Here is a 26,768-nt window from a genome sequence, read left to right on the forward strand (position 1 = left end):
TCCAGTCACAACACCTGCTTAGTTAAACCAGTGGGTGTTGGCAGCGGTCTCGTAGACACAATGAGTTATTAACTATTACAAACAACTGCTTTTCATTAAGGACAATTTCACAATTGAGCAGATTCCTGTGCAGCCTACGTAGATCAGTTAGTGATAATGTAGGCAGACAAGATGAGCAGGTAGTTAAATAATAATGACAGAAGGCAAATAATGTATGAGCTACTCGTCTTAGATTGCGGAACTGGCAGAGCCTTAGTAAATATGTTTAAATGATCCACTTTGTAATACAGCGTCTCACACAAAGACTCTAGGATGGAAATCTCCGCTGTGTGACTAAAAACTTAAACACTAGATAAGCTCCCTTATCTTCAAAGTACTGCGAAGTTTCCACCTGCAGATCCCTGCAGTGAAACCAGTTAAGATAGCGATTACATCTGATTTACTTATATTCCAAACTGTAAGTTGAAATAAAGCTACTGCTGACTCATATTTTCTCACATTTAAACTGGATTTCAAAGAAAATCAGTAAACACAGTGAATTGGGTTGTTACCTGCATCTTGCATCCCTTTCTCTCTCCCTGATGTTTCTATTAGCACAACACTCACATTAGATACACTACCTCGCTCAGCCTTAAAGAAGGCCCCATGTGGGAAGTTAAAAGTTCACCCTTTTTAGCGCTAATGCTTTCCTAATAGTCGCTTGTTGAGTTAATAGTTAAATAGCTGGCAGGATCATTGTCCTTGCCTTTCATTTACCCTCGCGAGTAAAGCCAAACACATGTTCTCTCATCAAAGCCTTACATTTAGCCTCTGACCTGCTGGTACTGTAAGACTGCAGCAGCTGTGTGTCGGCCCTGGTAGAGCTTGCTTTACATTTGATTATAAGAGTCACTCAAATGAAAAGTGTGTATGTGTGCATCAGTGGCAATGAGACTTGTGACATGTACAGGAATCAAACACCCATAGTATTTCAAAGATTTCCTTTTTACTGACCAGATGTATACATGTTTGATAATAAAAAATTAAAAAAAACAACACTGGATGGCTCAGTTGTGAGAGTACAGTTCCTTCATTTAAATGTTTGGATTTAATATAAATGCATAAAAGAGTACAAAAATAAAACATTTGTATGAGATAAATTTTACATAGGAAGAGGAGATTTAAATGAGTAAAAGGGTGGAAGAAAAAATCAAACCAGTTAAATTCAGTTACACATTCAATGATCACAAAAGAGTAGAAACAGGACGATAAACTGTTTTAAAAAAAGAAAAGAAAAATACAGAATGTAGTGTTTAAAGTTAGTAATAATAAATTTTTTTGCTAAAACATGAATACATCAGGTATAAAGTGCATTTCTAGCTGCATGACAGTTGTAGGTAGTCAAATCTATATACATATATCCATTGCCAGTAATGGTAGTATTTGTTCTACTGCAGCCCTCTGTGTTACCAATTGTTTTTATTACTATTTTAATTACCTTTTTTGCACACCCATGTTTGGAAGTGGTATTCACATTGAGAGGCTATTTTGATCAGTGTCACAATTTCTTCTCACAATTTCTCGGTAACTAACACAATTTTATGATTCTGGTAAATCTCGTCTTATTGGCTGCTCATTAAAACACAGTTTGGAAACCAGATGTTGAGCTTTTACAAAGAACAACAAAAAAAAGAAGAAAGAAATAAGACGCAGGCGCATAATCAGCCGCAGAACAGCTGTAGGAAATGCTGCAGCTCTTTCTGCATTAATTTCCATCACAAAAACATTGTATTGCTATTTTTATAGGGGTTTTCAGTTGGGGGGCAGCTGGCATTCACTTAAATTCCTTGGTGCCAATTAACTTAAACTGATTATTTATTTTAGAGGAGAACTTATACATCAATTTGTGTAATCTGAAATCTAACATGATCAGAATAAACTGATCCACAGACCACAAGACTGTGCTCCTCACAAATGGGATGCTCAATAAAGTTTGATATGGAGGAAACCTTCTAGCTAAGACACGTCATCCCTCTTTAAGCCCCTTCACGCTGGGTGGGGCCTTTGCTTTTTTCCTAAATAACGGAGAGGCCAAAGGAAAAATCTCCAAAAATAGCTCTTTACTTTTAAAGTCCATTAACAAAATAGTATTTACACTATGGTTAGGAAAGTATACACTCATAGATATAATAGCACTTTGCACTAATATTTTGTTAAATCTATAAGTGGTGAAATGAAGTGGTGAAGGATGCAGCAGTGCTAGGAGCATGGTGTTTATGGTGAAGACTTTGAAGCTAATCCATGCACAAGGCTGCAGCGTGTCAGCTAGAGTAAGTGCTGTACAATTTAACACATGATCTGGTATCATGTTACATATCTGCGATGATGTGGTCCAAATCCTCAGCGGTGGCTCGGGAGGATTTCTGCAGGCATTTTAGTTGCCCTGTTTGGTTTTCTTCATCCTGGAAGGGAAAAGCACATTTGTCATGAGAACAAAGTAGACACGGGAACTACAACGTCAGAATCATATGGCTTTTTGGTGCTGACTGTTCACGCGGTCTATATATTTGACACTCTATATAATAGAGTGTCAAAACACAACAAAAGATAAATGCACGGTAACTTGTGAGTAGTAAACACCAAAAGTGGAAATTAATGAGCATTTAGTCCAGTGGCACAACTCACGGCTGATTTCAGTTCCAGGTTATCAAGTAAAAACAGCTGCTTCGTGTTTAGAAAGCCGAAATGTTTTTGACTTGTAATCATGAGCTAACCATCTTAGCAATAATAAATGTAATTTGATTTCTGCATTCACTTTCAGTTGGCCGGTCAATTAGTGGGCCATTCTGAAAATGTTATGTCTGAAGATGTAATTTTGCAGAGCACTGACGTGAAGCAGTCTCAGGGCGATGATGCCAAAGGATAAACAGGATATTAACAGCATAAGCACTTGGAACTCCAGTGGGTTCTTTAATTATATCTGCCACACTCGTCAGATACAAAAAGGCAATCATCATTTAGTTTACAAAAGTAACGCATGGCTTATAATCGTGTGCATTTCTACACATTACAAGCAGGTTTATGCCTCCTCCTCTATGACTGCATGTGTAAGTGGAAACACATTAGATCTGACTGATTGTAAACAAGCAACATGCACTCTACATGCGCTATTTTGTTATGCAGAGGGCTGTTCACGCCTCATCAACCCGAGGGCTCCACAGTCATCCTTGAGACAGGCCGTCTGACTGCTAGACTGTGGGCGGATCTGTCAGTGTGTATTGAGTGTGTATGTCACAAGCTGGATTAAATGCCGTAGTGCGTTTAGTTTTCTTTACATGAAAAGACGGGAATCCACATGTGACATTCCAAAAACTCTTTTATCTGCCTCCATCGCACAGTGCAGGGTTTGTTTCGTTCTTTAAATAACAGACATGGCAACTTGATCCCTTCTATAAACTTTGTTGTACCAACATCTTTCAGAAAAGTGTCTGCTTCTTCAGGGAAGGAAGGAGACAGTGACTTTTAACGCCACCAGTCTCAGTATGAATTTAACTTGATTGTGCAATTCAGAGTTGCATAAGGTGACAACGAATCCCATCATATTACATTATTTTTTACAAATTTAGAACGTTATCTTTATCTTTACTCTCCGATGTAACGTTTAATGCACTAAATGTCCTAAACTCTAAACAGTATGCAAGTGTGCCGTGTATAGTGTAAATATATTAAACTGCATTTGCTAGACTGTGTTCCAGTATGAATAGTGATGACCAGGAACAAACCTGTAATAGCACTTAAGAGCAGATTAAGTGCACCCACACTTTGTATGTGAAAGTGGAAACGCTCTACTCCCACTTGGTCATGTACCAGCATGTTTTGACTTTGGGTTCCAATATAAATTGGGCAATTGAGAGCTTTTACTCCCACAATAGTCTATTGGTAAACATCCAAATGCGCATTTGCGCCTTTGGATTTGTAGATTCTTTGCTTTAAATTTCTATAGAGTGTAAGTGAGTATATCCCACTTGTGCCAACAGATTTGTTAAAGCCAGACGGGATTGTGTATTACAGAAAAATGACCCCATGACTAAAATCTGCTGGATTTGCTGATACTTACTTGTTGAGAGCGTTCTTCAGGTACTGCTGCAGCCACCGGATCTCAGGGTTCACGCACACCTCCTTGTTTGACTTCAGCTTGGCACTGATTAGAAAAAGGATAAGATGAGGATAAAAGCTTGAATTATGCATAATCATTAACAGTGGGTATCTTAACACACTGTTATCAAACTGACTGAATTAACACTGACTTGCTAGTTTGATACTTGCAGCGAACCTCTTAACAGTAGTGCCTTAATTTGTAAGTGATGCTGCTACAGAAATTAATATGCATTAATATTGATAAGATACTGACCCTTAAGGTACTTTAGTGTTAGGTCAAATTAGAATATATTGCAATGCGCAGGCTACTTTCTAAAGCCATGATAGTCCTGTGGTTATTTAAAGAATGGGCTACAACCATATCATATGTCTCCATGTGGGGGACCATGCCTCATTTGGCAACAGATCTTGTTTTAAGTAGCTTCAGACATGTTTTATGTCTCTTTATGTAAACTTGTAAGATATGGCAATTTTATTTTTCCATGCTTCTGAAGTTCTAATGCAACTGACCCTTTTTCACCGATGTTGCCACACACTTTCATGTATGGATTTGCACTGCACAAGCTGTGCCGACGAATGCGATCTCAACTAAAGGTTGTATGAACAGTATGAAGAGAAAACGCTGCGTGACAAGCAAATGAGAAGCAAACCCAGTTACAAAACCCACGATTATTGCTTCCTGGTTAAAAAACAAAACTGTATCCAATTTCCACCACCTTTTCACATTCGCTCATACTCAAACGGACCACTTCCTGTGGATGCGTCAGTGGGCCAGTTGCAAAAAGAACGACTTGTTTTCTGTGAATGAGCGAGCGAGTGACTGAGGGGCGTGTATGTACACATTCATGCATGATTCCTTTCTCTGGCTTGTCACCCTGCAGAGATTGATGGTGAGAAATGTCCGAACTAGGAGGAAACCTGTCTAACGTTTATATGGCCCAGACAGAAAACGTGCTGCCTGGAGAAGTCAAAAACAACACTCACATCACTTGGAAGGGGCAGTTGGGTGTGTGGATGAACCTAAGTTCTCGGATGTAGTTTCGTGGGACAGTGTTGACTGTTGAACGGCAGTAGCATCTCTCCACCAGGCTGATGGGCTTTGCTGAGAAAGCAAAAGAGAAGTTGAGTATAACAAAACTATTTTAAAGTAAAGCAAAATTTAAACAAAGCAGTAATTCAGATTAGATTAAATGAAATATCATTCCTGTATGAAATGACATACACTTATTGCAATATCACAAATTCCACCAGCAAATAAGATAAAAATACAGCAAGTCTTTAGCCTATCAAAGCACAAAGTAAGCATGCACCAGCCCTCTGATTATGAACAAATAAATAATATGCCCCCTGCAGTGAAGTATACAGAGTCTTTTGGATTTAAACCGTTTGATTTTTATCCCTCCATTCTACTTGTTTATCTCTTTCCTTGCCGAGAAGCCTACAGTCAACACTGCCAAATAGGACTAACAAATGACACTGACAGATGAAAATTCCATATTTAAGCTTTACAAAATCCAGTTTCTGCTCATCCCACACAGCAAACAGAGAGACTGAGTACATTATTAGCGGGGGTTTTACACCCACAAACACTAAGCTCTTTCAAACATCATTGTGTACTGTGTGGTCCCTGCGTGATGGATGTGCGCAGTTTCCATTGGAGCCTCACCTTTCAGGTTCCTACACTGAGATGGTCACAGTTGATTAATGTGGAAAAATAAAGATAATCTTTTTCCCCCGTTTCGTTACGTCTAAAAGCGGCGTTGGAAATAGATAAAGCAGTCGCGCCGATAGAAGTTAGTTTTAGCCCAAATACCGTTTATACACAGTTGTTTTACTTGTCAGTAAATTGTTTTAAAGCGACACTGGCAGACTGTAAGTCACAGATGGTGAAACCTGCCCCAGTGGATTAAACTATGCTAATTATTTTTTACACCTGATTACCATGATAAAAGAGCGCAACACCTTCAAGTTGGGTGATTGATGTCGCCACGTAGGCTAGCTGAGGTTTAGCTTCTAGAGACTTCATTTGTGGCTAATTAAAAGAAAACAAAGGGAAGGACAAACACACGCTGATCACTGATCCAGCGGGGAAATTCCTATACGGCAAGAGCCACATGTGCAGCCTGCCGTGCTTTACGCACGGCGAAAAATGCACTCTCCCTTCTTCAATGAAAAAAAAATGCATGAAAGATTTATGCATTTTAAAAAATGTAAATAAAAATGTAAATTTTCAGGTCCAATTTACGTTTTCCCCCCCTTTTTCCCCACAGTATTTGCACTCCGAGTGCACGCAATTGGAATTTCTCATCTGATGTCGTGCTCAGATTTTTGGCAACTAATATTATAAATACACACTGATTTACAGTAACTGTATTTAATGTAAAATAATTAGTAACAAAAAAGTATTTAAAAAGAACTGTGGACGTACTGGACCCCGATAGAGTTGCAGAACTCTATCGGGATAATTATTTATAGAAATACTATAGACATCCAGGGTCGCAGCTTGTCTGGAGCCTATCCCTGCTGTCTGGATACGCGGAAGAAATGATGGATGAATGGATGAATGAATGGACTACAGACAAGACAAGTCAACAGGTGGACAGCGTAAAAGCAAATATGTTGCTGATACTTCCCTCCAATACGCATCACAGCTGCAATACAGTCTAAACAAAATCTGAAGCAACATAAAACAGCAACCCCGAAAATGAATCCATACCTTGCGCTGGAGGTGCATATATCATCACCATGAGTACAGCCACGACCGCCAGTAGTTTCACATCCATTTTGCGTTAATGTCAAAGAGTTCCGAAACTGCTCAGAGTAAAGTCCAGAGGAGTTCTGACAGACGGGGCACCGGCGGAGTGTTAAATTAGGCACCACTGCGTCAAGCTACCATAAAGAAATGGTGTTTCCGGTCACCAAGGACCCGTTTTTTACTTTAACGGATATTTATGAAGTAATAAGGCGTCAAATTGTAACAAAAATCACTTTCAGAAAAAAACACGTCATAGATGAGCCGTCGTTTTAATAGATCTGTGTTAAATGTTATATTAATTACTTTGTCGTGATTTTATTTTGTAGGAGCTTTTTATTATTTCCGGTGTTTTAGGAGGATTTTCGGATACAGCCTATTAATGCACGATAGACCCCCAGGCGCGCGCAAGTGTGCACATGCCTCTGACGAAAGTGTTTAATGAAAGTGTTCTTTTTTTTTTTCTTTTTTTTTTTTTTACATGTCAGAAGATTTGGCAGTAAGCTGATTGGTAGCTGTTCGTTTATTTCCTAAAAAATACGGGTAGGATCCAAAGTGTACCTTCAAGCACTTGGCACGATTTCTTCTGCACTGTCCTTAAAGCTGCTGCTGAAAAGAAAGAGAAACATTTTTTTGTGCATGCTTTTTTCATGCTTCTTGGTTTTTCATGTTATAACTGGTCATCGCAGGGACTTTACTGACCCTACATAAATAAAAGTGGGAAGAATTTGCGTGACTATACACTAATGTTTCCAAAAGTAAAAAATGTGGTGTAGAAAGAGCATACAACACTTTTGGCCTTTTGGAGAATGTGTGGGTGTATACGCCTAGATCTGAGAAATTTATTCCTATTCACATGTTCATCAAATGATACCTTATACTAATGCGTTAACACCATAATTACCTTTTTAGATTGTTTAAGTTAAATACACACAACTGAACTCCATGCAATTCCACTAAGTAAATAGAAACTGCAGACAACCAAAGCTTATATTTACACAGACTGAGGTTGTGTTTTGAGACATTTTTTTCAGAATCTCAGAGCAACATGAATAATGTGACTAAGTGGTTGGTTTTGTATTTTCTATTCTTTCTTTTTTCAGTTATTGCAGACATATCCTCTCATCACACCAACTGTGGGAAAGCAAACCACCTGCTGACAGCACACTTTATCATGAAAATGAGCGAGGAATAGAAGATGGTTGTTCAAGGAGAATAACTTTGTTTTGCGCTTGTTTTAACTCTCTAGCCGGTATCGTAAGTAAAAAGGACAATTCCTCTGTTGTGTTGGCAAGATCTGCTTTATGACCAAAGTGTTTGTGACAATAAAGTCCTGACATAACCAATACTTACCCTTTTTGTAAACCTGTTTGTTCATAATTCTGAGACATTTTTGTTAGATTTGTTGCAGGCTGTCTGTGTTTTGGATCTCATGATGAATGAAGCCATGGATACCAGACGCACAGGAGGAGACGCACGGAGGGTAAAATTAGCTGACAGCTGAAAGGACATATTGACTTCTCTCACAGGCCACAAAGGCTAACTCCAAGAGTGCATGTTAGAAAGACAGAGTAGGCAAAAAGTAAAGAGCGTTGCACGAAGGCCCTGATATTTCAGTAAGCGTCCTCTCAGCTTGGAGTGAAGAGTTTCAGATCAAAGTGCTCACCTCATCAACCTTGCTTGTTCTCACACAGGATGCCTGACATGTCGCTACAATCTACAGGTTATGCTCACTTCACTGCACTTTCCTGTGAGCCTGCACAAACAGCAAACGTGTGCAGCGGGGTTTGCGCAAGCACACAGGCAAATGGAAGTCATTTGTCTCAAGCACAAGTACATACACATGCTCTCACATCTACTCGGTCTATGCGCATAGTTCAGGCTGTCAGTGGGGGGCAACCTGTGACATGTCATGGGAGAGAAGTCAAAGCACATTCAAGTATTCAGACGTTTCTCAACAGTAAGCAAGATTTACTTTCTTGGCCAGAGGTGAATGGACTATAATAGTGTGGTTACATAAGCAGATTTGGCAGAACATCTGCCCAATTGTTTTGTTTTTTTCACATTATCTGGCTGTGTTTTCCCGAAATGAAACTTTTCTTTTTTTTCTCAGCATATGCAAATGTTTATAGAAACCCTTATTAGGGTACGTTTTCTAAAAATGAAACAGAAAAAAGGTCTCACATTTCTGGGGTCATTGATTCACATGATTGTGAATGATAAATGGGCTGATAGTTATATAGGGTTTTTTTACTCTGAGCACTCAATGCACTTTTGTTTCTAAACTTGTCTAAAGCTCACACGTTTACACTCACAGGATGTTCAAGATGTTGCCCAAGGATACTTCGATTTGCTCCAATCTGTCCTGACCTTCCAATTGGTGAACGCCGCGCTCTACCTCTAATGGCTATAGTGGTCGATAGTGGTTTGTATATAATGCACACACATGTCTACCTGCTATGTGTTATTCACACCTGTCCAGCATCCAGTAACTTTGAGTTGCAGCATAGTCTTCTGTAGCCCATCTGTCTGGTTTGGGAGGTCTCACTGTAGGGGTCCATCTGCTTTCTTCGTGAGTCGTATCTTACTGTACTCTCAAAGAATAAGGTAAGATGGAACAGTTAAGGTTTTTCTCTGAAGTTGTGAAGGCAGGTGTCCTCCAGAGTTTTTGTTTTTTTGAAGCCTTGAAAATGTCACATGTCTCATAAATGTCTAAATACAGTTTACATACTTATCCCTACGTCACATACATACACACTGTTTATTCCTCGCCTACTGTGCCAAATCTCCTGATCTCTAGTCTCATCAGCATAACACTTACAGAACAAATGTTTAAACATACTCGTTTAAAAGGGGTCTGTATGCTGTTGATGATAAGTAGGAAAAATGCAAGTCTGTCACATGCCACTAGATTGTTAAACATTCCTCTACCATTATTCACCTTTAAAAAGAGACCATGTGGTGCAAGGGGGCTGAAGTATGGATGGCTGAACGTATTATGGTGGGGTTGCCAGTTTCCATAGATCAGACTGGTTTGAGAACGTACAGGCAGCTAGCCCCAGTAGGGAATCCTCCAGTGGTCCATTGAGGCTCTGTGAGGCTGAGGGCCTGCTGGCTCAGCCTTTTGTCTGGTTTTCTCTATGTCCTCCAGAAAGTCACGAGCCCGGTGCCTATTTACCACCATATGGACCACCTCAATGGGCTGTCGACAAAGTCTTTAGCAATAGATGTTGAATCAATGGGAAACAATGCTCTGGACAATGGCTTTATTACCACTGGTAAGATCTTCTAAAAGCGCAAAAAGAGCGGTTTTCTGCTTCATTTTATCCAAACTAATAAAAGATCCACTCAAATAAAATTGCACAATTTCACTATTTTCTTCTAAGCATAATCCTCATGTTTGTTCCATCTCTTCTTCACTGTGTAAAGAGCTTCCTCCCTTCATCTGCTAATTAATTCTCCCTGTTTTCTTGCTTCAAATCGTAAACAATCATTGTCGATATTTATCATTTATATCGTCATCCAAAATAGTTTGGGAACCGCACAAAATTCTAAGTGCGTCACAGTGCTGTCATGAACAAAACTACTTACATTTTTCTTTTTCGCAACAAACAAAACATGATTCTGCAGTACAAAAAAGAAATAAATGTAACTGTTGCCAAGACACCAGACATGACTTTCCTATTATTAAGTAACAATAGAATGGGTTTTGCATTGCTGAGATAGAGTAGATGTGTTTTTTCCCCTCTAGAATAACAAAAGAAAAGCTCAATTGACATTAAATGGATGAAGTAAATGTCAGTTGTGCTAGTTTTTATAGTTTCAGCTGTGAATTTATGCCAGAAAAGGGCACATGAGCCACAGCTGGTGTGGAGCAACTTGGTGGTGGATCCATAGTTTGACACCTGGTGGTGTCCGGCCGCGAGAACAAAAATCCGTCAGCTGCTTGTGTGATGTTCCCCAGGAGGAGCAGAGAAACAGCTCAGGGACCCATTAGCGTTCAGGGTAACGCTGCCGGTTCTGCTTTTTTGAAGTCGAGAGTGATGATATATGGTTTCATGAGGTCACGGTTTTGTAAATTGAAGAAATGTGGCTTAATTCTTTTTCTCTTTAAGCAGGTTTTTTTGATGGGTCAAAGCGATTTGTGACTCACTCTCACAAAATGCGATAAAGATAAGTCACCAAAGTTTTAGCTTTTGTCTGACCTGTTAAAGAGATCAGTGCGTATTTTGTTCCTTTTATTGTAGTTTCTCAACTCTGCGTATGTTGGAGTCATTGAACTACAAACTTGTATATAGTCTCATTTGTCCAGCTAACTGTTACTGTGTTGCAACTGTACATAGACACACATTAAATACCAGGGCAGTTACACAGACCCAGATACACTTTTTCTCACAATCGAAAGCTCCTGCAGTTTACTTTGTCACCAAAACTGAAAACCACAACACAAACAATATGCCCTGTGCTTCAGCCCCAGCCACATGTTTAATTCTTGACAAAGACACTGACACATGTTCCCTTATTTAGCCCCCTTGTTTTCCCCCCTTCATTTCTTTTTATCCTCTTTGGCTCCTTCATTAGTCATTGTATCCTCACAAAGCTGATGTTTTTGGCTCGTCCTTAAACTTGATCCATTTCTGTGATAAAAATGGCTTAGAGGACACATGGAGTCAGTTAATATTTCATTATTCATCCATTCCTGTGTGTTATACAGCACAAGTGTTGCTGACTACACTGATTCTGTCTGTCATCAAGAAGCCATAGGTCTCCGTACTCTAAGGTTTCTGAGAGATGCTGAAAGAGTTGAATAAGTGTCAGAAAGAGCAAAAAGTCAGTCTAGCCTGATCTGTAAAGTAGTCTAGCGTAGGCTGAAACTGAGTGAACACAAAGGTGGCTGCTTAACTACAATAAAAAGACCAAAGCATTGATCTAAAAATATGTGTGATGCATTGTCTTAAAGTAACACAAGATGCAGTTGTACTTGTTTGAGTTTTTGCAGCTTATATTTCATTACCACAGTTGTGTATGTCAAGCTATAAGTTTACAAATCACTGCTTTTCCCTTTATTACTGTTCATTCTGCAAAAAAGTAATCATGTTTATCCTAAATATGCAACAGCGCTACAATGCTAATCCTTGAAATGTCCAGGGCTGAAAAAGCATTCAGCTCCCTAAAGTTAGCAGATTTTTCATTGTACTCTGACAGTATGATCTAAAACTATCCACTTCCCCACGGCTCCCAGAGAGATGCTTTTACATGTTTGGACTTCATATCAGAAATTCATCAGGAGCTAATGAGAAGACTGCGAAACATGATATTGGCTGAACAAAGAAAACACAATTTTGTCTACCTGCCAAGCAAACCTGCACATCGTCCAGGCTGAAAATAATTACCTGTGGAACAACCTGCAGCCTCCAGTCTCCCGTGCATGAATTTAATTTGGTAAGTGCACTGGACATATCACATTTCCTGCACTACAATTATCGAGGAATCGTAGCATAGTTTTAAAGAAAGTACTTTCCCCCCTTTCCTTTCGCCACTTCTTCTTGGACAACCCCCCAAGGTACTTCTATTGTCAGTCCTCTGCTGAGCTGTAACACTGCAGCTGCTGTCTCTTTACTGCTTTTGCATGCACAGGTCACTACATAAAACACTTAAGCAGCATTTAAAGGGAGAGTTAAGGCTACAGCTGTCAGTCAAAACGACAGAGCAGCTTAACATAACCGTCACTTTTATGTGTTCTCTGTGTAACTTAGGAGGCTATAATAGTGAGCAGCCATGGAGCTCTGTGTTCTCGGGCTCGGGGCTGTAGCTGCAATCAAAAACCTATTAATCAGACTGAGGAAATGGAACCAGCAGAGAAGCGAAGACGGAGTATCTTGTCCTATTTCACATGGACAAATACGAGATATTGTTACATGTTATTCATCCTGCTTGGCGGCTTTGAAGTAATCCACCAGCCGGGAAATGGAAGGTGATTTTTCATGAAGGCATAAATGAACATGAAGGGGATTAGGTGTCCGCTTGCATGTGCATGGACATATAATCACATGGGTATAAATAAAAAGGCACAAAACGACACACGAATGTATGTAACAATATTAAAAATAGATTGTGTGCAATGTTAGGATGTAGACAGAGCCGTGGAGTTCTAAACGTTCCTGGATAATTGTGATTATGTGTGCGACGTGTTTGACATGCTGGTTGTTTGGCCTGAAGGTATTTGCCTCTGGTACTCTGGTATTCTTAATAGGCCGTGTGCCTCCTGTGGGCTCACTAACAGCAGCGTGCATACGTCACAAATGTTCTCTGAGTAGGTGGCAGATGAATACGGGATGCAAATGATAAGAATGGTAGAAAAGGTAACCGAGAAGCACGGTCAACAACAGGTAACAAGAGAGAGGAGCAGAGGAGGGGAACAGATGATGCAGAGGAAAGACAAAGTAACAAGAGGTGCAGGAGAAAAATGAGCAGCCAGCTGAAGCCCCGTTTTCCAGAGCTGGCTTTTATTAGTGAATGTTACCACGCTCTGTTCCTCATTAACTCACCACAGCGTGGAGGTGCAGCAGAGGAAGAGTGGACTCTTTCCTGGAGGTTAGGCAATGCAGACTGAGTCTAAATCCATCCTCGGGACATCTCTCCACAAAACTAAGGTTACCATAACTCAAAAACAGCTTCTGATCTGATTGGTATTTCCTCACTGGGATTCACACCCGTTACTTGTGTAAAATATGAAATGTGCTATCTTAATCAGTGAGGCAAAGCTAAAGGATGACAAGTCCAGAAATCTTTATTTTTAGCTGCCTCTTGTCATCAGTGAGTACTTTAGAGAAATTGTGCCATATAATTTTTAGGAATTTCAACCTTTTCAGCAACTATAGATGCACACGTTAATGCTGTACTTTATCTGTTATCATTTCTCTTTACAGCTAAACTCTTGGCCATGGCTGTCTGTGAGTGCTTTTGGTATAATACAATGCTTAGACAAAATTATACAATTGAACTGCATTTGTTAGGTCTGCATTTTACAGTACAGTTCTGATGTAATGTTTTGAAAATTACGTTCTAAGAAAGTCTAACGAGCTTCTAATGATGGAAAATCAGCATCCTGGCTGCTTTCCTGGCCTACTATTAGGCTAATATTACCCCACTGGGATTGAATTGTGACAGGTCTTAACCTGTATGGGAGTACAAGCATGAAGGAAGTATCGCCTACACACTCCACAGCACTCTGAACAAAACCCACTCTGCAGAGGGTATGCACAATATTTTCTTATGTGCTTTGACTTTAGTTTTCTATCTAATAAGCAACAAATGTCTAAGAAAATGAAAAATATGCAGGATTCTTGTTATCTGAGCTCAGTGTTTTACCAAATTACTTTGGATAAATCCAAAGTAATTTGGTATAATACTGGTTAAGTGTGGTTATTTGGGCTATAAAGAAATTATACATGGCTTTGAATTAGACCATTATTAAGGTGCAAGGTGTCTAATTAGGGTATTGTGGTTGTTTACAGTCTAATAAATAATGTTATTTCTTGATGCAAATTATGGCTTTTTATGTTTTATTAGTGCACCATATAGTAAATACAAATTTCTGTATGTTTAAACAGGAATTTTAATGGGAACAGCAAATATCCCAGCTTATGTTTCTCTCTCTTATACCTGCTATGCAATTGTCGTGAGAATCCCTACTGTGAAAGCTTGTAGCGCCGCAAGAAGACTACAAGTGGAAATCACAAATATTTATATTCCAAAAATCTTGTCCATAAACTACAAATTCTGCATATTTATGAAGCTACATCATTTCAATCTCAAAATCTCCCACTTTCATTTTATGAGCATGAAAAACTCCAGATGTTTTGGAACCAAATAGATTATGTCATTATTTTATTTTTTCCGCAAGGTATTCCAGTAAATGAAAGCAAAATGAAAGTGATTAATTTTTGTTTATTGTAGCCCAACATGCTATTGTCATGAAGTGGAAGGAAATCCAAAATCCTGCAAGCAGAAGACATCAAAGGGATGTCTTTAATAGGATTTACACATATATACTTAGAGTATGATCATTTTTTTTATGCATTTCTTAATGGACTTTTCAGAGTAGGTCAAAAATTTAGGTCAGGATTACTCAGCATCTTTTGTGTGAAAGTGCGGTAGCATATTCAGTTTTTTCTTCTTAATAATAAAAAATCATCACTATGATTTATCTAATGTAAGTGTTTTATCAGATAACATATGTCATATCTTCTAAAAAACAACAACAACAACCATAAAAACACAATTGCATAAGGAGGGCTGTCTTACAAAGCTGCAAAAGCATCACATACATGTAATCTGATTATGGGGTCTTTTAAGTAGGCACATCAGCTGTTACAAGTGCTCTTTTCGGGTTTCTCAACATGTGGTCTGAGCACCTCTGCAAGCCTGACTGTTGTTTTTTGCTTTCAAAAGTCATAAAGTGCTCGCCTGTTACACACATGCATTAAAGAATCGGTGTTCAGGCAGGTGTTGCTAAACACTGCGTATAACAGAAAACTTTCATTGGGAGTTAATTTGTTTCTGCAGCAGGAACAGCAACAGGATTACACACTCTGAAGATCCCTCACCACTCCTGAATGAAAACAAAAAAAGGCTATAGGGTGTCAGTGAAATAAGATGCCAGCACCATACAAAGGAACAAATGACAGATGAAAAATATAGTCCAATTTAAGCTTGTGACTTGCCAAACCCGCAGCGGGACGTCCCAAAAAGCTCTAACGTCTCTGTTGTTCCTCTCTAGGCTATTTTTTCACGGTGAGGGAAAAAAGACCAATATTGTGTGGTTTACATGGCTTAGCAGCTTGTTCACAAATATACCTCTTCTCTTCTCCCCCTTTCCTCTCTTTTCCTCATCCATCTTCTCTAAATTGTTCTGCAGCGACAATGACTTCACACTCCTGTAAAAGCCTTTTGACTGCACAGAACCGAGCGATGGTTTTTCTCATTGCACAAATAGTCCGTCTGTTAAAAGGTCCACGCATTTGAGGACTATGTGAGCGTATGAAGTGGAACCAAGAGAGGCTTTTTTAAAATTCTAATCGAATTCACAACAATTATGCGAGTCTGGAATTAGAATTAGCTTACAACTGAGATAGACTTTCATGTTTTTCTGCCCTCTTTGTGAAGTTACTTCTATTAGCGTGTTTTCCCGGTTTTGCTGTATGACAACTGCATAAACACAGAACGGTTCAATCATGTAGCACTGCCAAAGCTATTGTTAGCTGCACAAACTGATGGAAAAAAAAGAGAACAGAGCCGTTCCCACACATATTTTAAGTATCTATTGTAGAGTATCTGTTTATGTCACAACATCCACTCTGTTTGTTTAAAAAACAATGAGAAAAGCCTTCGACGGAAACAAAAAATGTTTTGTCATTATGAGTTTTTATTTATTTAATATAAACTGATTTATATTTGTGTGCACAGAGGTTCCCAGTGGCTTTGTTTCTGTACCCTAACAAGTCTCTGTTAACCCCAGACTCTTCAGACAAAAGCAGCTTTGTGTCTGAGCGCTGTATGTGCAGTGAAAAGGTTTTCGGGAGGTGAATGTGAAATAAGGTTCTCCCCTTTCTTCTTTTTCGACTTGGTCTTTCACTTCCTTACTTTACAAATGTATGGGTGCCATTACCAGGGAATCAAGGCCATTCAGGAGGTGCACAGTGGTCCAAAAGCAGTGATAATCCACTGTTCAGATGTTGGCTGGCCGTTGAAATGCGAGCCCACTTTGACTGAAACTGTATGTCTTTCTTTCTGTGTGCTGGTGTGGCAGCTATTCAGCAGCTGTGGCTTTCCCTCGAATCCAATTAAAGAGGACACAGAGAATAAAAATACAGAGACCAATCAGAAGAGAAAGAAACCTCTGCTTAGCCTCCATCTCACACCACTTTAGAGAGCTTGTGCTCTTTGGGTTTTTTTTGGTCATAACACTCAGTAATGATCATATAAGCATGAGCCACTTTTGCCTTTATTATGTGGCAATGACAGAGCACAACATGACTTACAAACACACTCAGGTACAAAAGCTGAGACTTGGAGCTATATGGCTCTAATTCTGGGGGTTTTCTGCAAATCTTAACTGCGCTTTAAAAGCGTGGGCCAGCAAACATGTGAAGGGTTTACTACAAGGCACCCTGCTGTGAACATACATGCATTAAAATGTCTGCTTTCCAGACCTCCCTAGCAATCACAGCAGGCCTCAACATTTAAATAATAATTAGGAATGGGAGCAGCATTTGGTTTGTTTCAATGGACAAGCCAAACTTGCATCATTAACATGTGGCAATTTAAAAAATTGCAGGTTAGAATTTAGTACCTAAATACAACCCTCTGTGCTAAACTGTCTCCTTGATGCATGACTTCCTTTCTATATTTTACTGTGATCCTTTCAACCTGCTGCTTTTCCTCTCCTCGTGCTAAATCACTCTTATCAGAGGCTGGTTAGCAGGTCTGTGTCGTGCTGTGATTTTGATAAGAGATGTCTTCTTCCCAGGCCTCCAATAGACCACCATAAAGTGAGCCTTTATTGACTACCTGCTGTCTGTTGGCCTGGCCAGACCTGGGGACCCGCAGGGGGCTTCTGGTTAGTAAGAAGCTATCTTAAACCTTATAAAAATCTGATAACATGAGAGGAAATTAAGGCTAGAGGAAGAGGGGGTAGAACCGACTTTTTTTCTGTCACATTTTAACACATATAGTAGTTGTAAAAGGATTAAACAGAGATAAAAGAAGCTTTTGAACTGTGGTGCAGGCCTGTGACTCTATATGTGACCAAATGAAATAACACAGAGCTACATGGGTGAATGGTTAATTATCTGCTGTGTTTCTTAGCAAGTAGAGACTGGTTGTTAAATGGGATCTCTGGTGTTTGCAACACTGTAATGATTGAGTGTGTTAATTAAACCTGAAATTATAATGTGAACATTTGTGTTTGGGTAATCTCCTTGTACTCATTATTGCTAAGAGTCAAATGAGAAGACCGATACCACCTGCTATCCGTCAACTATGATCCTGCAGCCAGCAGCAAGTTGGCTTGACTAAAGGACTGGAAGCAGCAGAAAAGAGCAGCTCTGACTCTGTCCAAAAGTAACATAGTTCACCTTTATACACCTCGGTAGCTGCCTAATTTTATGTTTGTTTAATCATCTTCTTTCTTTTTTCTTTTGGCTTCTCCATTTAGAAATGGCCAAAGCAGATCATCTGTCTCCGTCTCACCCTATCGCTTGCATCCTCCTCTGTCACACCAATCCTCTGCATGTCCTCCTTCAATGCATCCATGAATTATCCATGTGGTCTTTCTCTTTTCCTCCTGCCTGACAGCTACAGATTCAACACCCTTTGTTTAATACATACACGATCCCGCCTCTGCGTATATCCAAACCGCCCCAGCCGTTCCTCTCTGATTTTGGCTCCAACCTGAGCAACCTGAGCTGTTCCTCAGCCACATCTCCTTTTTGTTAGTGTCACAATTGCCAAAGCATACATCATAGCAGGGCTCACTACCACCTTGTAAACCTTTCCTTTCATTCACTTGCTGCTATCCTTCTGCCACACATCTCCCTTGACACTCATCTCCTCCCACGCCACCCCGTCTGCACTCTTTTCTTCACCTCGCTTGTGCAATGCCCGTCGTTTTGGATGGTTGATCCCAGGTATTTACGTCAGGTATCTACTCCTTTCACCTCTCATTTACACACAGGCTTCTGCTGACTTTCACTCATGACGCCACCTCTCCAGACTCTCTTTTACTGGATCTTTTTTCACACTGCAGGTCACAATGTTGTCTGTTTAAATCAGATAAAAAATTAAAAACAAACTTAATTTTGCTGGGGGCCATGGATCAGTAAATCCCTAGTTGACTGTTTCTACTTATTACAAAAAGCTTCTGGCTGTAGCTTTATATTTCTACAGATAAATTTTCATTTGGCTCTTGATGTGGAGCGGTTACTTTATATTGTAAGTATACGGGACATACAATGGAGAATGGAGTCATAGTTCCATTCATAATCTTACCATAATTACCAAATCCCTCTTTCATCAGAATAGGCATAAAAATCATTTTGATAAAGGCATGACGGCTTCTTCTGTAAGAAATTAGGAAACTTCCTTTATTCTGGTTCCATGTTTGCGGTCGAGACTCTACTTGGCAGTTTCTGCTGTTCTGAAATATTAAGTGTCCCATCCATGCATTTCATTTCTAGGTTTTAAACTCTATCTCGATTGGCATGTCTGTCGGGCGTCTGCCACAGGGCTCTAGTATGATATGTTAGTGATACTCCCTGAGGGTAAATAGTTCATATTTGCGCAGCTGGACCAGGCTGCTTAGAAAGACATAGAAGACAACTAAACATTAATTTAGACCCTATTAACGTTCTACTTCAGTTCGCGTTGAGGGAGATAGTTTCGACTCCTAACAAACACAGAGGGCAGCATTTGTTTCTTATTGAGGTGATCTTTCCTCCATGAAATCAGAATCTCCACGCTGGACTCGGCCACACATTTTTTTAGGATGAAAAAAAAAGCAATGCTCGAACTTCAGTTTGTTCTTTCATGCTCAAATATTTGCCCACATGTCAAGCTGTGAGTGGTTAAGCATCTGAGGCAGGACTGTTTTTGTCTGCATGTGTTATGATATTGTGGAAGAGGTAATTATTTTTCCCTTTAATTGAATCTGTCTGTGGCTTAATGGAGTGATCCTGTTGGATTAGGCTGGTTTCCTGTCCCACCTTGTTCTCTCAGTTACATGCACTCCACTCAAGTGGTTATGGCTTATACTGTAAACGAGGTTCTTTAAGACAAATGCCATCAAAATGTAGCCTTCACACAGATAAAGATTGAGGCTGGAATCAGACATATAAACCTAGCTCATTGCTTAGTGATGCTGGTTAAATGGGCTCTGCAGGAGACCAAAACTTTGGTTTCTGTACATAAGTAACTATGTTCTTCTAGTGGTAGTTTAAACCAAACACTTGTGTCACCTAGATAGATGTGTGTGTATGCGTGTGTGTGTCTGTGTGGGTCTCAGGAACAAATGCTTGCTGTGAATTTATCTGTCTGGCTTTCGTTTAGGCTGTGGTCATGGATTCCTAAGGGAAGCATCCCAAACACAGGGTCAATTTGTGGAACAAATCTTCTGTTTTTCACCTAAAACAGAATTGTTTGTTTCTCTTTGCATGTGGCCTCCGCCAAGCGTGGGCGATGATCTACATCAAGAGTTCCAACTTAAAAAGGCAAAAAAGGGTGGAAACAGTTGCTCATCACATGAATAAACTAGGACACCATTAAAAAAAAAGGTCCCTCTATCTGATTGCCTGTTTCCCACTTATCAGTGAAAAGTTGCTTTCTAGAAACAACAGCTGCAATTTGTACTGTGACGCATATTCAAAAGAAAATAAACATTTTGTCAAACACTAATTGCAATTATTGTGCTCAACATAAAATGGGAACGCTCACAGACTCATTAATAAAGTATGCCGCAGTTTATGATGTGAAGCAGTGTGCTTGGCCAATCATTTCTAATCAAGCTCGCTCTGTTTGTGTTACGATGCTGATAAACTGCTTTTTGTCCTGAAAAAAAAAAAAAGCCACGAAAAATTGACTGCATAAAAAAGGCTTTGCAATCATTTCTCGCTGTGTTTTTATTCTGCATGTGACAAATCAGTTAACACATGTGTTTTCATAAGACAATCCATGACCTGTGCGTTAGTAAGCGCACGTCTGGCACATGTTGGAGTGTGTGTAAGGAAAGGAGGGGCTGTCTGCAAGCATCAATGCTGTAACTGTTAAAAAATAATGTCTGCATGTATGTTACTAAAGAGAATGAGTGAAACCCGTCATTTATTTTGCTCTGTTTGCTTTCTTTTCCTCTTGTGCTTAAGTGATTATTTAAATGTGTAATGTTTGCTTTGCCATTTTAACTGCGTCAGCTATGGTGTATTATATTTTATTGTAACTTTAAGTAAGGAAGAAAGTACACCTCTTTTATGGCAGCGTTCAGTCAAGATGCCAAAGCTCAGAACTGCTGACGGCAAACCTTCAGCTGTAATCCCACATCATGTTTGGATCAATCATTCATCTTTTTCAGCTGCCAGAGGCCAAAGTGTTAGAGGTGAGGACCACAAGCATATATCGTTATTCGACCTTCATCAACCAAAGCGACCGTGAAATTTGGACAAGGTGCAGCATCGAGATAACTTGGCAGCTGCAAATTTTTTCCCAAAATGTGGTATGTGATATCGAATTAAACCTTCCATTTTCATTTAGGTCAACAGAAGCATCAGAGGAAAGTTATTGTATTTTTATTATAAAAGTATCCTATAAATCTTATGTTTATGCTGAAATTAAGGAGAATAGCGTTCTAGAAAAAAAGCTTTAACTGTTTTAAATAAGTTCAATTATAAAGCTAAGAATTATTACATATAAAAGTTGCTATGTGAACATTGTTGTCATGGTCCTTCAGTCCTCTCTGGCTGTCTGCTCCAGGTTTGCTTTCTTTGTCTGTCTCCTTTAGTTTTCTCTCTCTCCTCTCTTCTCTATCTGTGCTCGTTTGTTTATGTCTGTGTTCATAGGCAGGTGGTTCCCACCTAAGGCCGAACGCAACTGCAATAATCAACCACCTGTTCCAGATGAGCTCATTCTGACTGTGTATTTCCTCTGCATAGATCCCTGGATTTCCCTCCGTGGTGTGTGGTGAACCAAAACCCTGAGTTTGAGAGAGAGAGAGAGTTTTACCCGTAAATATAGGATGAGTGGATTCCCTCCCTTGACCCCTTGGAGCATTATTCCTTTTTTGCATTGTGTCTGCAAATATATTTATTCACTGTAAATAAACAGTGAATCTTCCAATCTCCCCATTAACCTTGACAACTGTCACGTTAGTGTATCATTATACAAATAGTAATATGTAACTAAATAACACAATCCATGAGTACTTAGCTTATTTGTCTGGTTAATTGTGGCTAACTGTCAATGTGTTTTCTGAAATGTCAACTTCAATTCTTGTACTGAGAGAAAGTTTTGCACACCTGTAACAAATGCTGAAAAAGGTCATTATGATTTAATCAGTGATCTTCTAGATGCAGCTGTAATTTGGCACGTAAGGAGGATTTAAGAGTACATGTGTTAAAGTTGACAAATTCAAGGAAAACCACTAAGTGCCTGCCAAAGCAGTTTCAGCGTGCAACGGTGCTTATACTACATGCCTTTTGAGCTCTACTTAAGGGATGGAATACCATCAAAAACAATTATCTTATGTTTTACAGATACTGGAATCAATTGCACTCTCTGGCACATTGGTCCAACATCACTCTTTCATACAGGCTGCCAAAGCCACATCATCTAATTTGCACATTTTCCTAAACCTTTGGGTGAAAGGGGTGATTGTCATGCTGGTAAAGGACATTTCTATTATGATAGAAATATTTCATCACAGAAAAGGGGGATTGTTTAAAACACTTTGATGTGCAGTAAACCTTTTTTCTGAGGGGACAAGTGTACCCAAAACATACCAGCAAAATCCCTCCCCAAAGCAAAACAAAGCCATTGGATCATTTCCCTGCTGAGCTTGTGTGTAAGTGCTGTTTAGGTTGTCAAATTTGCTAATCCTCTGTACCTGTTGGCTTTTAAGTTTTTGTTTATTGCTCTTACATTTTAAAACTCAGGGCGTCAGGCTGGCTTTGCTGAATCGCACATCATCTGCCAACCATAACCCGATGAAGACCAGAGGAAATATTAAAAGACATCAGGTGTTCATATCATTTGGAAAACTCACTTTTGAAAACAAGGAGATTTCTTTAAGGCAGGTGAAATTCATAGGTGGTTAAACTGTTTTGTAAGCTCTGGGTGAAAGAGTAGCTTAAATTGTATTTTCCTTTTAACGGAAACTACTCTTACTTAAAACATTTCTCTTATAAAGATGCCATTTGACAACCTCCTGCTGTACCCTTAAAGTCGTGCTTCGGTGACCATTAGAATACGTTCTGTGTTTCACTAACTCTCACTAACTTCTGACGTCCGGTTATTTTGTTTTGGAAGCAGGCCTGAAAAATGACAGAAATCCTGTAGTTCAGAAAAGAGAATCAAGGGTTACCCCTGGTGGGCATCCAAGCAGAAAATAATTAATGTAATGCCATCCACCTCTAGGAATTTACACCTTCCACTCTGGGATAACCAATTACAGAAACAATTACAGTCATCACTACTGAAGTTATTACAACAGAAACATGTTTCTTCATATTTATTTACATTTAGGGCATGCCAGGGTCTTGTGTTCGGTTGCTGTGTGTGGTTAAGTATAAACACAGACATCATGCATGACTTATTGCTTTGCTGAGTATTTTCCATTTAACAAATGAGCCCTGCCTGAAAGGGACCCCGGGGATCTCTCACCTCATGCTCACCACTTCCAGTAACCCTGGAAATGAAGGCTTTACATTTTCACACTTTGCAGGCACTCATCATGAAATCCCTCTGACCTCACACTTAACCTTTCACCACTCAAGCTGATCATTTCAGCTTCTACCCTAACCTTTCACTCAGACCCCCACAAGCATCCAACATTTTACCAATATGTTTAAGACACTGGCCCTTTCTATTAAGTAATGTTGCTATAGCAACTGACCTGAGCAAAGATGACCCCCTGATGATGTCAGGGTCGCAAGGTGGTTTCCTTGCATTTACACGCATGTCTCACCTCACAGTGAGGGTTGAAATGGAGCCTTGACCCTGCTGACGAAGTGCTTCTGTGTGGTCGGACCGGGTCACAGGTTCAGCTCGAAGTTGCGAAAGGTCGAACACGAATGGCGTCGGTGTCAGTGTTATACATACTGGCACTGGAGTATACAGGCACTGGAAACTCCTCTATCATCATTAAATTCTGTTTTCAACATCAATTTTAGCTTCTAAGAGGTTTTTGGTGTTTATTGATTTAAAAACGAAATATTAAGTTCGCCTTGTTTTCTGTTATTTAATTCAAAGTCCATCTGTTCTCACTCGGAGCTCGTTAGTGCATCCCGTTATGGAATCAGACTAGCTGAGTACATTCTTCCTGTGTGTCCTCACACATGAGTCTGCTGTGATTTATGTACATGACAGGTGCTTAACAAATATACACTCAGGACGAGCTGTAGCCATCATTCCCATAAAGTCAAAGTCGTAGTCATAAACCTTTGCTCCCCTTTCATTTGGACAAAGTTTTTTGTGGATGCCAGAATAAACGAGTTCTACATTTCTGTCATTGAATATGCCTATTCTCATAACACCAAAGAGAGTTACTTTTCCTAAGCAATCATTTCAGTTCATGTTTTGGGAATTAAAAGTCTGGCCAACATCCACAGCACGCAGAGGGAATTCAGTTGAACTGCACCCCATTGGCCACATTATGTTTGACTAGTTTTTTCTGATATACTGATAAAGTTAAGAAATCTTTCTCATTATGATGCTTGACTCCAGACTTGCTACCTCACAAAATGTCATGTTTCTCTAGCGTGTACGCATATGTGTGAAAGTATAAGCATGCAAACTTTGGAGCAGCTGGCGCAATCTTCTTGGGCTGTCCTTGATTGGGGCCTCCTCTCATTGGTACCATTGGGCAACCAGCTGTGGTTAGCAAAACGCAGCAGCATGGAAGCACTTAAAGCTAAGGGATGGCCCTCACCCTGACCGCCCCACGTACTTATGAAATACAGCCATGTGTAAGAGTGGCAGGGTGATGACTTTTCTTTTGATATTCAGTATGAGGGCAGTAGGCATGACTAATAACACGGTGTTTATAGTGTGTAGTATATAATTATATGATAAACATCACTCTGCTCTCTTAACCTGGATCTTGAACTTAATCTTCCAATTTATTAGCTGTCTTTAGACTGAGCTCACAACTGTAAAAGCAAACCACAGGATAGCACATGGAGCACAGGTTGTCTCTTTTTACTGCCTTCAGGACAAGAACACACCATTCAGTTTCTTCCAAAGTCATTTTATCTTCTGAAATCTCAAACTTTGGCACACAGGTATCCATCCAAATCCTTGATGATAAGTCAAACAGAAGCTGAACTTTCTCTTGGTTGGATTCCAGTTGCTCTTAAATGCAGAAATATGAAACTAATGCCGGTCTGTGTCTGTTAAAGTCAGTTAGTGGTCTTGACCCACACACAGGGGACAGACAAACTTGTATAAATAGTGTACTTCAGTATGAAGTAGTCATTTGTGTGGTGCATGCTAATTGGATGGATTTGTACTCACTGTATGTGTCCATTGTATCACTGTTTGCCTAAAAGACCTTTTTTTAATATTTAATTTTATTTTGAGTTTTGTTTTATTTTGATGTTAAACCTCGGAAAGGCTACAACCTGACAGGAGCCACAAATACAGGAAACAAATAATCAAAACTAAAATTCTTAACAAAACTTGGCATGGCATTGAAGCTGGTATATATATATATTTTTAGATATATCATACAGTATCTTTAAGAACCTTCACCCCCATCCATTCCCTTAATCCTTCACATATGTACATATAAACATATTTATCTTTAAACCTAAACGCACATATTTTGGAAGGGGAAAGGAAGTTCTTCAATAACATTCATGCCTGTTTTCCCAGGATGTCAAACTTATTTTATATCATAGACCACATACAGTCCCCTTTGATCTCAAGTGGGCCAAACAAGTGTCACTGTAAAGATGTTTAACTACACATTCAACCCAATTTAATATATATATATGAAAGCAAATATTATAAAGAAAAATCTATCTTTAAAGAAATGCTGCTATGCTGCTCTAGTAAATGAAGGAAATCTGTCAGAATGAATAAATAAATGTGTAAAATTACTAGTAATTACAAACACGGGACAGTAATTCATATTAATAATAACAGTTTACTAACAAAACAAACTCTCTTTGGAGTAATTTGGGATTGAAAAAATTGAAATTTACACCAGATAGTGACAAAACAGGATTACTTTGGTGTAGTATGAATGACAATGAGGGAGGTCAGGCAAACCTGTGAATGCCATGAAAGTAAAAAGTCTGAAGTTGGTTCCCTCCATCCCATTTTCCAGAGCTGTCTTGTAGACTTGCCAAGACTCTGCCATGATGAATCAGGCAGCTGTATGTTACACAAACAACAGTTAAAAAGCTAAGCTGTCATTGGGGCATTAATAATGCTGAAACATTAGTTCAGTTATATCTCCAACACTGGTCTGGCTACAAATGATGATGGTGTACATGTACACAGCATGATGTACATTCAGTTATACATTTGATATTCAATACAGAGGAGTCTCTGTGTAACCATTACCTGCATATTTATCTTATTTAGTGACACAAGCTTTCGTGAAGCATGACCATAGTTTACACCTCCCAACTGGACCATACAGTAAGATGATTTTCAACTTGGATTCCAAGCCGACCCTCACTGTTTTCTTTGATGTGAACACAAAAATGCAGGTTAGCTCTCATGTTGCACTATGATATAAAGCAGGATGAAAAATATTCCCATATTCACTGTCAGACTGTAAAGTCTATTACTCTCACGAGTGTCTTTAAGGTCGCTGACTTGAGCGTCTCTTCTCCGCATTGCTTCGTTCTCCTTTGATAACCGGGTTGTGATTTTTTAGGTTTCCGTCTCCAAGGACCTCCTCGGATAATTTTTACAGCCAGTCCAGATTGCCGTGAAAGCTTTTCTTCTACTCCTGATTTGAAACAAGGAATAAATAAAGAGCAGATTTTTATGACTAAGTTTTGGATGTCAACAAAGAAACAGCAGACTATGTCATGAGATTTTTTTTTTCTGTTTTCAATAAAACACTGCACCATCTCAGATTTTATCGTGGTGGAGAGGATAC

At 39.4% G+C, this 26,768-nt stretch overlaps 1 protein-coding gene across 2 annotated transcripts; it reads right to left on the reverse strand.

The window, feature by feature from the left end:
- Nucleotides 1-965: 965 nt before the first annotated feature.
- On the reverse strand, nucleotides 966-7,013 carry cxcl12a (chemokine (C-X-C motif) ligand 12a (stromal cell-derived factor 1)). 2 transcript variants are annotated; one of them, XM_004555885.6, is made up of 4 exons: nucleotides 6,854-7,013; nucleotides 5,122-5,239; nucleotides 4,097-4,180; nucleotides 966-2,441 (listed from the first exon to the last, which is right to left on the reverse strand). In XM_004555885.6, the coding sequence occupies exons 1-4, from the start codon at nucleotides 6,918-6,920 to the stop codon at nucleotides 2,414-2,416; spliced, it is 297 nt and encodes a 98-aa protein (XP_004555942.1). In that variant the 5' UTR covers nucleotides 6,921-7,013; the 3' UTR covers nucleotides 966-2,413. The 2 variants fall into 2 exon arrangements, with proteins under 2 accessions (XP_004555942.1, XP_023008824.1); XM_023153056.3 differs by lacking the exon at nucleotides 966-2,441 and having other exon boundaries at nucleotides 4,093-4,180.
- Between the last annotated feature and the right edge of the window lie 19,755 nt (nucleotides 7,014-26,768).

The sequence above is a fragment of the Maylandia zebra genome, linkage group LG13 (assembly GCF_041146795.1).
Source record: "Maylandia zebra isolate NMK-2024a linkage group LG13, Mzebra_GT3a, whole genome shotgun sequence".
Lineage (NCBI taxonomy): Eukaryota > Metazoa > Chordata > Actinopteri > Cichliformes > Cichlidae > Maylandia > Maylandia zebra.

Coding starts and splice junctions, on each gene's coding strand:
- cxcl12a (XM_004555885.6), bottom strand. CDS start 6,920: ATGGATGTGAAACTACTGGCGGTCGTGGCTGTACTCATGGTGATGATA. Junction 4,181..5,121: donor AACTGCCCCTTCCAAGTGAT/GTGAGTGTTGTT, acceptor TTTTCTAATCAG/TGCCAAGCTGAAGTCAAACA. Junction 2,442..4,096: donor CTGAAGAACGCTCTCAACAA/GTAAGTATCAGC, acceptor TTTCCCTTCCAG/GATGAAGAAAACCAAACAGG.